At 44.1% G+C, this 12073-nt stretch overlaps 1 protein-coding gene across 1 annotated transcript in view; it reads right to left on the reverse strand.

Annotated features, from left to right (window-relative positions):
* Positions 1 to 12073, reverse strand: part of LOC145415017 (reelin-like) — a 492696-nt gene that overhangs the window by 99199 nt on the left and 381424 nt on the right. Inside the window, exon 34 of the mRNA XM_080284434.1 lies at positions 7151 to 7311. Within this exon, the coding sequence (XP_080140560.1) occupies positions 7151 to 7311 (161 nt within the window). The remainder of the gene's footprint in view (positions 1 to 7150; positions 7312 to 12073) is intronic.

Genomic DNA, 12073 nt, shown 5'->3' on the forward strand with positions numbered 1-12073 from the left:
AAATCATCTAGAACACAATATGATAACAAAAAGACAGGTTGGTTTCAGAAAGGGAAAATCATGTGTTACCAATTTGTTGAGCTACTGTGATAGAGTAACAAAAACATCACAGAACAGAGAAGGATGGGTGTACAGTATCTATTTAGATTTCAAGAAAGCATTTGACAGAGTACCGCACCAAAGACTTTTATGGAAACTGTACCATCAAGGAGGAATCCGAGGCAAACTGTATTGTTGGATGCAAGATTTTCTCAAAAAAAGGGAAATGAGAACAGTACTAAGGGGAAATTATTCATCATGGAGAGAAGTGACTAGTGGAGTTCCACAGGGCTCAGTGCTGGCACCAATTATGTTTTAGTATATATATATGACACAGATAGCAACATTGGAAATGAAAGCTATCTAAATATGTTTGCTGATGATGCAAAAATACAAAGGAGAATTACTAATGCAGACTCTTGTAAAGAGCTACAAGAAGAATTAAATAAACTTCATGAATGGAGCAATACATGGCAAATGGAATTCAATGAGGACAAGTGTCATGTAATCAAATTTGGTAAAAGTGGAAAAAGACCTGATTGGGATTATAAGTTAGGAAGTAAAACCCTACACACATCAGACAAAAAGCAGGACCTAGGTGTGATTATCAATAACAGACTATCTCCGGCTGACCTCATCAGTGAGAAGGTACTGAACATGTATACACTGCTTGCAAATATAAGAATAGCATTGACATACATAAATGAAGACATGCTAAGAAAGATAACATCATTCATCAGACCAACCCTGGAGTATGAGTCTGCAGTCCGGAGTCCTCATCTCAAAAAACACATACAGTAGATATGATTTAAAAAGTTAAAAGGGCCGCTACAAGATGAGTACCAAGCTTAAGGGATCTAAGCTACCAAGAAAGACTAGAAAAACTGAATCTACCTACACTACAGGAGAGAAGGAAAAGAGGAGACATGATTATGCTATACAAATGCATATCGGGGAAGGAGAAAATAAACATAAATGATAACATAACCTATGGGAATGCGTCAGCAAGAGGACACTGCAAAAAACTGCATAAAAAGAGAGGCGATAAAGACGTAAGGAAATTTAGTTTCCCTAATAGGGCAACTGATCAGTGGAATGCACTACCGAATGAAATAGTGTGTGCCAAAACAATTCATAAATTCAAGTATATGTTCGATAAAAATGGTTTAAGACACGGGACAGTACGAGCTTGACTCATTCCTGTAAAGATACAATTAGGTAAGAACAATTAGGTAAGAACACACACACACACACACACACACACACACACACACACACACACACACACACACACAGATGCAGGCATTACATTATCACCTCACGAGGCGGACAATAACAATGACAAGATGGCAACCAAGAGATGGAGTAACAGCCTGATGACAAGATAATACTCATAATTATGCTGATCTGGGATGTGATGGTACTAATAGTGGTAGTAGAAGTAGTAGTAGTAGTAGTAGTAGTGGTGGTGGTGATGGTGGTGGTGGTGGTGGTGGTAGTAGTAGTAATAGTATTAGTAGTAGTAGTAATAGTAGTAGTAGTAGTAGTAGTGGTGGTGGTGGTGGTGGTGGTGGTGGTGGTGGTGGTGGTGGTAGTAGTAGTAGTAGTAGTAGTGTAGTAATAGTAGTAGTACAGCAGACCCATCAACCTCAGGCAAGCAATCACCCCTACACGGCCAACTCGTGCAGTGAATTGAAGTTCTCTTGCGGTGGACAGCATCTCGCACAACGACGTGTGGGCTAGAGCATGGTTTGGTTCCTGAATGGATGTCACAACTGTGTCTTTCCACTTAGTTAACTGTGGCACTATAAAGGGCTGCACATTACCCCAATATTTAGTTACATAGAAACATCAAAGCATTTGGATATGGCTTCCTGTGATGCAGGAAATCAGTTTGCTTGTCACTCAGTTAGGGTCACCTAAGGACGAAGCAAGCACCACTACATTAACAGCTCAACAACCTAAGGATCAGAGTCGACAGAGTTGGCAGCATAAGCCTTTCTTTTGAAGCAGACTACCAAGGAGTGGTGCTGCTGCTGCTGAGAATCATTCTATGATGTTACACAGCGTAGAGGGAGTAAAATGTGGTGGTCAAGGTGTAAACCTCCGAATCCTAGCATTTCACAACACAAATTATTTATCTATCTACTGCCAGGCGCCTTACTCCCGTAAGGGGTGGTCACAAACAAATAGCCTCCCCGTCGCCCTGTCCCAAGCCATATCACTGCCCTCCCCCCAGGTCACACCAACTCTCTCTCATATACCTCTCCACTCCTTTCCTCTATCTCATCCTCGGCATCCCCTTTCCTCTCCCCTCCTTTCACCTCACTCACATACACTCTCATTAATCCCTCGCTCTCCATCCTCTCCACATGGCCAAACCACCTCAGTTTATATCTCGTAATGCTTTCTGTCACATCCACAACCACACCACAACGCTCCTTCACTTCCTTATAATTTTGTCAGTCTGTCTCTCCATGTAACCCACAAGCTCCTCTCAAATTTCCACTGCTCTCACTCTTGGCTTGTGTCCTTCCAACAGGGTCCAAGTGTCACTTCCAAATGATAGAGCTGGTATCACAGTACTATCATGCAGCGACTTTTTTACTTACATGTTCACTTCCATGTTTCTTATCACTGACTTAAAAGAACCAGCAACCTTTCTTCCTTGTTGTACCCTTTAGAGCACTTCATCCACAGAACTTCCATCCTTACACATCACACTACCCAAGTACTTAAATGCACTACATTTTCCATTTCCTCATCATCGAACCACACTGTACATTCAATTCAGTGACTTCATTTCTCTCAAAGACCATAACTTTACTCTTCCCTACATTCACTTTTATATTCCGTTTCTTACACACTCTCCCAAACTCATTCACCAAGCCTTGCAGCTCCCCTTCGTCTTCACATAACAATACAGTATCATCTGCAGACAACAATAAAGGAAGTTTCCAAACGCTGCCCTCTCTCATTAGGGTCGCTCCAACATCCACTGACCTACCTTGTATCATTTTTATAACCCCATTCATTTACAGATTGAGCATCTTTCTAGACATGCCACATACCTGTTTCAATTCAATAATCAGAAAAATTCACTCAGTTCACTATCGATACGCAATGTAGCCTTAGCACCCTCATACATACTCTTCACGGCATTCAGCAGTTTCCCATTTACTGCATATATTCTCAATATTTTCCACATTCCTTCTCTATCCACTCTGTCACATGCTTTCTCCAAATCCCTGAAGGCCGCATACAACTTCTCTCTCTTCTCCAGAAACTTTTCCACTAAAGACCTAAGGATGAACATCTGATCTACACAATCTCTTTCCTTCCTAAAACCCTCTTGTTCTTCTCCAACTAAATCCTCTGCTGTTTCCCCAACTCCGCCAATAATTATTCTAAAATATACTTTTCCTATTACAGTAAGAAGACAAAAGCCTCTATGATTACCACATACTTCTTTTTTCCCCATTTCTTCTGTCTGTCTATCTATCTTTTGCCTGGCGCCTCAATCCCGTAAGGGGTGGCCACAAACAAATCGCCTCCATGTCGCCCTGTCCAACGCCAATTCAATGCCTTGCTCCCAGCTCAAACCCCCCTATCTCACATACCTCTCCACTCCAGCCTTTCATCTCATCCTCGGCCTCCTCCTGTCTCTTCCACCTCCCTCCTCTTCAGTCGCATACACTCTCCTCGTTAGACTTTCACTCTCAATCCTCTCCACATGGGCACATCACCTCAATGTTTTTCTCCTAACGCTTTCAATCACATCCACATACACACCACAATGCTCCTTCACTACCTCATTTGTCAGTCTGTCTCTCCATGTAACTCCACATGCGACTCTCAGCTCATTTCCACTACCCTCACTCTTGACCTTTGTCCTTCCAGCGAGGTCCAAGTTTCACTTCTAAATGTTAGAACTGGTATCACAATACTATCATGCAGCGACTTTTTTACTTCCATGCTCGCTTCTCAGTTTCTTATCACTGCCTTCAAAGAAGCAGCAACCTTTCTTCCCTGTTGTACCGCTAGAAGCAGTTTATCCTTTAAATTTCCATCGTTATTCATCACACTACCCAAGTACTTAAACGCACTCACATTTTCCATTTCTTCCTCATCCAACCTCACTGTGCATTCAGTAACTTCATTTCTCTCAAAGACCATAACTTTACTCTTCCCTACGTTCATCCTTAGATTCCGTTTCATACACACTCTTCCAGACTCATTCAGCAAGCTTTGCAATTCTTCTTCGTCTTCACATAACAATACAGTATTATCTGCAAACAACAGTACAGGGAGTTTCCAAACACTGACCTCTCTCATTAGGGTCGCTCCAACATCCACTGCCCTACCTTGTATCTCTTTTATAACCCCATCCATATACAAATTGAACAACCATGGAGACATGACACATCTCTGCTTCAATCCAACATTTAAATAGAAAAGTTCATTCAGTTCACTTTCCACACGCACTGCAGCCTTAGCCCTCTCATCCATACTCCTAACGGCATTCAACAACCTAACATTTACTCCATATATTTTTAATACTTTCCTTGTTCCATATCTATCCACCCTGTCATATGTATTCTTCAAATCCATGAAGGCTGCATATAACTTCTCTCCCTTCTTTAGAAACTTATCCACTAAAGACCTAAGGATGAATAGCTGATCTACACAGCCTCCTCCATTCCTAAAACCTCCCTGTTCTTCTCCAACTAATTCCTCTGTTATTTCCCTAACTCTATCAATAAGTATCCTACCATATACTTTTCCTATTACACTACGAAGAAAAACGCCCCCATGATTATTACACACTCCTTTTTGCCCTTTTCTTTTGTACAGGGGATTAATTATACTTGACTTCCAGTCATCTAGGACTCTACCTTCCTCCCAGGCTAATCTGCACATCTTCCATATCCATTCCACTACTATCTCCCCCATGCTTCATTTTTTCATCACACACTCCATCAATTCATGGGACTTTCTCCATTTTGACTTACTTCACTGCTTCCACTACTTCCATACTACTGATCTATTCCTCCCTACTCACCTCCCTCGTTCTATCAGCCATTCCCTAGTCACCTATACTCGCATTACTTTCATTCTGTATATTTAACAGTTCCTTTATGTGTTCTCTCCATCTGCTCACTTTTTCTCCCTTCTCCACTGTCAATCTACCATTTTTATCTTTCACTCCCCTACTAACCTCTTTATCTCCCTGTCTTACTCTCCTTACCTGCTTCCAAAACATTTCCTTACATGCCCTTCACTTTACACTCATATTCCTTCCAAATTTCTCATCCGCTCTTTCTTACTTCCTCTCAATAATCTTTTCACCTCTCTCTTCCTCTCTACATATAACCCTCTCTTCCGTCTGTAAACTTCCTTCATGCCTCTGCTTCCTATTCCCTGACTATATGCTTTCTTTTGTGTCACAATTTGTCTCACCTCTTCATTCCACCATGCTGTTCCTTGGATCCCCTTTCTTCATCTTCTCTTCATTCAACACACCACCTCACATGCCGCACAGATTTGTTCTGTGAATATCTCGTACACACTTTCTACCTCCCCCATCTGCTTCAAATCATCTTTACCCAATTGCTCCTCCACTTCTCTCTTATATTCTGCCTTTTCTCCATGCTTTTGCAACCATTCTACCAACCTTCTATGGACTACTTCCTCCTGTTCTTCCTTCCTTCTATTCGTCCATTGCACTTGAACCTTGACTTTCACCATCACACTACCAAGTGGTGGTTAGAAAGTCCACTCCCCCACCTTCAAAATGATCTCGCACTCATTACATTCCTTACTGTCTCATCCACAAACACATAATCAATCACTGCCTTCCATTCATTCAGTTCACCACCCACTCTTTTCATCATTCACCACATCTACCTGTGGATCATTTTGTGCCTAAAAAGGGTATTGGGTATCACCAACCCCTTCCCAGCAAAAGTGTCCATTACAGTACTGCCATTCTCATCCACTGCTGCAGGCACACCCCACTCACCAACTCCATCCACCTTCACATTCCCTATTTTTCCATTCATTTATCCAATCAAAAACACTCCCTCACTCCTCTCAAACTTTTCCAGGCACGCGTCCACATTTGCCTATAACTCTTCTTTCATTCTGCTTTCACGATCTTGCACTGGCGCGCGCGCACACACACACACACACACACACACACACACACACACACACACACACACACACACACACACACACACACACACACAATCTCCCACGTTGGTATTCCCACTTTCAATTTTACCCACAAAATCCTTGAACCAACTCATCCATATGCATTTATATTCTCCTTCCATCTCTTGCACACAACAATGCAAACACCCTCTTTAGCCCTTTCATTCTCACCTACTCCCACGCATATACCACATCCATAGTCTCTATCTCACACTCACTTATCTATTTAGTCTTGGTTAATACACATATGTCCACTGTTGCACCCTCAAGAACCTGGACAATCTCCCTCTCTTTCACTTCATCATTCGCACCCATGACATTCCATGTTGCAATCCGCACTATGTCCTTTGTCCAATCCTTGGTCGTCACCTGTTGGTCAGTCCTGTTCCGTGGCTTCTCATTAGTTAGTTGTTTGCCGGGGAGGGGCACTAGCCCACCGCCAACCCACTTGTTGACACGTAGGGAACACGTGTTGGTTGGTTATAAGGTTATCACCCAGCGTACACAATGATTTCCTGGCTCACAGGAAATCAGTTGGCTTGTCACTCAATGTTGAGTCACCCGGAAATAGAGTACCATTACACCCAGTAAGTGCAAGATGGGCGTCCCCACCGACCATGCAACATAAACGTTGAGCATTGATGGTCATTCACAGGTGAAAAGTGTTGGTTAGCAATAAGCTGTTGTGTTGTTGGAATAGTAGATTTCTGGAATAGGCAGCGTAGGCTGAGCAAAAACACTTAATATCATTGTTAACTGTCTGAGAACTAAATCTACGAACAGACCCACCACAGTTTATATTAGTGAAGAACATGGTGCAATAAGGTTGGTCAATGTATTTACACTTGTTTAATTAAGAAGCTGATTTAACAACCACAGCGAGACAAGTTCTTACCAGTCCATCCCTTGTTGCAGTGGCAGACCCCGGCGTCACAGAGGCCACGGCCGGAGCACCGATGAACACACTCATCACCAACGTACACGTGAGACAAAGCCCATGTCTGCTGCTGCTTCCACCCAGCCCGCTGCACCCACCGCACCCGCCCCACTTCTGACCTGCACCACACACACACATACGGCATTAGCACCTGCACCACACACACACACACACACACACACACACACACACACACACCATGTGGAGGTGTATGGTATGCACGAGGACTGCTGGGCCTTGATAGCAGGCTGTGAAGCCTATGCCCAGAGTCGAGCACATAAATAAAAAAAAAAAACACAGATACACCGTTAGCACCTGCACCACACACACACACACACACACACACACACACACACACACACACACACACACACACACACACACGTCAAAGTGAAAACAATAAAATAGTCCAGTTTGTTTGAGCAACATGGATTCTAACGGTACGCGAGTGCTGGTGTAAAGCGAGGCACCGTAGCATTCATCATACGCACATTGCTAAATTCTACTATCTCCGCTGCCAACCTGCCGTGTCGACGAAACTGAAACGATAAAAATTTGATTATTGATGAGATGATTAAAGCCAGGAAAATATTTTTTTCCCTTGATGATTTCACCATCGACACATAGAAAAACGTTAATATAAGATTACAGGTCGAATCGTCGACACTTAATTGCTAGAATTATGGCAAAACACAGTGTTACGAGGAATTTTTTTTAATTTGATTTTGCAACTGAAGTGTTTACCTATTAGAGCCGATCACTCCCTTGGAAAAGTCGACATTCCAAGGGGTTCCTACGAGTTTATGAGTGACTATTTAGTTGAAAGGTAAATTTACTGAATGAATGTATAACATGCAGAAACAATTTCAGCTCTACTTCACATAGGGGTAAAGTAATTAGCTTCTGCTTAGAGCAGGGCTATTCAACTGGCGGCCCGTGGGCCAAATCCGGCCCTTGAGTCGTTTTAGTTCGGCCTTTTCACCGACTCACAACAATTAAAAAAAAAAAAAAAATGAAAGCATAAAACAGAAAGTTTTGCATTTTTATTTTTATTAATGTATTTAACGGAAAATATAAACGCAAACAATATATGAATTTCTCGTTTCTTTCTGTGTATAAGTGTCTAGATCCAGGGAAAAAAATACAGGTAAAGGATTGTATGGCCCTTTATTTAACCTGAGTTTCATAATTCGGCGTTTTTCTAGAGTAGTTGAATAGCGTCAACTTAGCGTGACGAACGGGTCACGCCACGCCGGATAGGGCCGGGTCGGGTCGGGCCGCTCATTACCAACCTAACTGACGGTAAACATCACTCGTTCGTTTCGCTCGCTCGCTCGTAATCAACACACACACACACACACACACACACACACAGCATAGTCACCTGCACCAGACACACACACACACACACACACACACACACACACACACACACAGCATAGTCACCTGCACCAGACACACACACACACACACACACACACACACACACACACCAGGCAGGGGGACCATAAATGCCCCCACCATTAGTCCGTCTCCCGGTGACGACTTTAAGTAAGTAATAAGGACTAGCACCAAGCCCAAGAGGACTATATGACACTAAAACCGCTGCATAAAGATGACAGGTATGCTATGGTGGAATAAAGGTAGGGGGGAAGGTGGGAAAGACACTAAATGTGAGGCAAGATACGGGTTTGAGATAGGAAGAGCATGAGGAGTGTAATGTAAAACACAGGGGATTTGCCAAGATCGGCTAAGGTAGGGGCACGTCCAAGTGAGTAAAGAAATGGGAGAGTCCGTCTGCGCACGGCCTGGAACCGAGGGCAGTCAAGCAAAAGATGGTGAACTGTGAGTGGGACCCGACTACACTGACAGATCGGAGGAGTGTCTCCTGACATTAGAAAGTCATGTGTGATCCGTGTGTGACCAAGGCACAGACGGGCTAGGGCTGTTTCCCAACGCCTGTTGCGATGGAAGGACGACTGCCAGGGAGTGATAGTATGTTTGATGGAGCGGAGTTTATTATTGGTTGTAGACTTCCATTCTGCTTGCCACTTCTGGCCTTGGAGACGGGTAACAATCGGGAGATAATCAGTTGCTGGGATAAGATGAGGTGTGACAGAATGAGAGATGACAACTGTACGTGCCAGGCAGTCAACCCTCTCATTACCTGGTATCCCAACACGGCTTGGGACCCAACAGAAAGAGACAGACTTCAATCTGGTGTTAATACGGAACAACCATTCCTGTATCTCTAACACTAGTGGGTTGCTGGCCGGGATAGACTGAATACAATGTAGTGCACTAAGTGAATCTGTAAAAATAACAAAGGTGTGTAGCCTTGATCGGTATATAACACAAAGGGCCAGTAAAATGGCCAGCAGTTCAGCAGTGAAAATACTGGTGACTGGTGGAAGGCGGATCTGATAGGTATGGTCTGGGAAAAGAACAGCAAAACCCGTGCCCACAGAAGACTTAGAGCCGTCTGTGAACACTGGGGTCACTGAGAAGTGACAACGCATATGATCCATAAAAAGATGGTAAAGTTCCTGTGGGGTGGAAGAGGACTTTGGACGAGAGAGCAGGCCATCACAGACAGTAGGGCGAGGAAGAAGCCAGGGTGGGAACATAGACTCTCACAGAGGGAGAACTAAAATAGCAGGGAAAGAAAGGGATGCAAGTAAATTGGAGACCCTACAAGGAAATGATGAAGCTAATGAGGGCGGAAAAGGAGGGGAGAGGTGCGTAACAGAGGAGGGGAAACCAGCAGTTGGGTGTTGAAGAAGGCGAATGTGATAACGGAGAGTTAGCTTGTCATGTCTGGAGGACAGAGCAGGCATACCCGATTCGACATACAGGCTCGTAACCGGGATGGAGTGAAAAGCACCCAACGCCAGATGTAAACCATGATGGTGAACAGAATCAAGGCACCGAAGAGAGGAAGATGAGGCAGATGCATAAACCTGACAGCCATAATCAATCTTTGACAAAACTAAGACAGTATGGAGCCGGAGCAGAGTTGTATGGTCTGCACCCCAGGACATATGACTAAGAGTTTGTAATAGCCGAAGTCTGAGGGAAGCAGAGGTCTTATGGGAAGTGAGATGCGTGGACCAAGTTAGTCGAGAATCAAAGACAAGGCCAAGGAAAGGGGCTGATAATCGGTATGGCAGAGGGGTACCGTATAGTGTAAGAGAGGGTTGAGGGATTGAATGACAGGTTGTAAAAGTTATAGCACAGGATTTCGTGGGGGAGAATTTAAAGCCATGATCTGTAGCCCACCCTGCGGTGGCATCTATAGCTGATTGAAGTAGGACTCGTAAGGCCAGGACATCTGCTCCAGCTGCATATATAGCAAAATCATCTATGTATAATGAAGCCCGAACACCATGCGGGAGAGATGAAATGATATCATTTATTGCAAGGATAAAAAGAGTAGTACTAAGCACACATCCCTGTGGGACACCCTCATGCTGTACATAGGACTGGGATAAGACATTCTGAAGGCGTACACGGAAGGTCCGGTTACAAAGAAAGTTCTGTAAGAAGACCCCCATATTGCCATTAATTCCTGAGTGTTGTAGGACATGGAGAATATTATACCTCCAGACTGTATCATAAGCCTTTTCGATATTAAAAAAACACTGCTATGACCACCTTTGCGTTAGTGAAGGCTTGTCGGATGAAGGTTGCTAGCCTCATCAGGGGATCTAGGGTGCTCCGGCCATTGTGGTAACCATACTGTAAGGGTGAGATTGCACCGCAGTATTCTAAATGCCATCTTAGGCGAGAGTTTACCATACGTTCCATCAGTTTACATAGACAGCTAACAAGAGCAATAGGGCGATAATCTCCAGGTGATGACCCAGATTTGCCAGGTTTAAGGAATGGTAGAAGGTAGGCCTGTCTCCACTCATCAGGGAAGTTCCCATTGGACCATATAGTATTATATATTCTAAGCAGAAAGTCAAGGGCTGTCTGGGACAGATGATTTATCATGTTGTAGTGTACACCATCGGGTCCCTTACAGGTAGCACCACAAGCAGTTACAGCTGCTTTGAGTTCCGAGCTGGAGAAAGGGGCATTGTACGCTGCATCTGACGACAGCATGAACTGTAAGGGCGTCCGTTCTGAACGTCTTTTGGTTGTTAAAAAAAGTACATCTGCTAATCTGGCTAAAATGGTGACCCAGAATATTGGCAATTTGAAAAGCATCGCCTATGGCTCCATCACTGGTGGCGAGGACTGGAGTCAGGGTTCGTGACCGTTTACCCGCTATTTTCCTGATGTGGGACCATATACGTGGAATGGGTGTGTCCGAGACGATAGTAGAGACATACGAAATCCAGCTGTTCTTTTTTGCTCGACAGATTGTGCGGCAAAGGAGAGCATTAGCTTGCTGAAAAAGTATAAAAGCTTGGATTTCCAACGCAGTGCTCTTTTTTCTGCAGAAGCTCTTCCACCTGGCCCTCTTGACCCGGAGTGATGAATTGCATTGGTCATTCCACCATGGCACACATTTCGATGACACGGGACGGGAGGTACGCGGAATAGAGGCTCGGGCAGCCGTAAGGAGAAAGGCTTGGAAACAGGAAAGCAAAGCAGTTGGATCATGGGAGAGCGGAAGAGGAGTGGGAGGAACAGCCTGGGATGTAAAAGTCGTCCAGTCTGCCCTATTGAAGCGCCATCGAGGAGGACCAGGGACCAGATAGTAAGATGTGGTGGTTAGGAGGATTGGGAAATGGTCCGTGGCACAATAATCATTCAGGACCGACCAAGTGAAGTCTAGGGAAATCGTTGGGGTGAAGACAGATAGGTCAATGGCAGAGAAAGTTCGAGTACGGGTGTCAAAATGGGTTGGGGAATCAGAGATAAAAATGTAAT

This window comes from Coenobita brevimanus, chromosome 101 (assembly GCF_032717465.1).
Source record: "Coenobita brevimanus isolate Jiangsu-jjx chromosome 101, ASM3271746v2, whole genome shotgun sequence".
Lineage (NCBI taxonomy): Eukaryota > Metazoa > Arthropoda > Malacostraca > Decapoda > Coenobitidae > Coenobita > Coenobita brevimanus.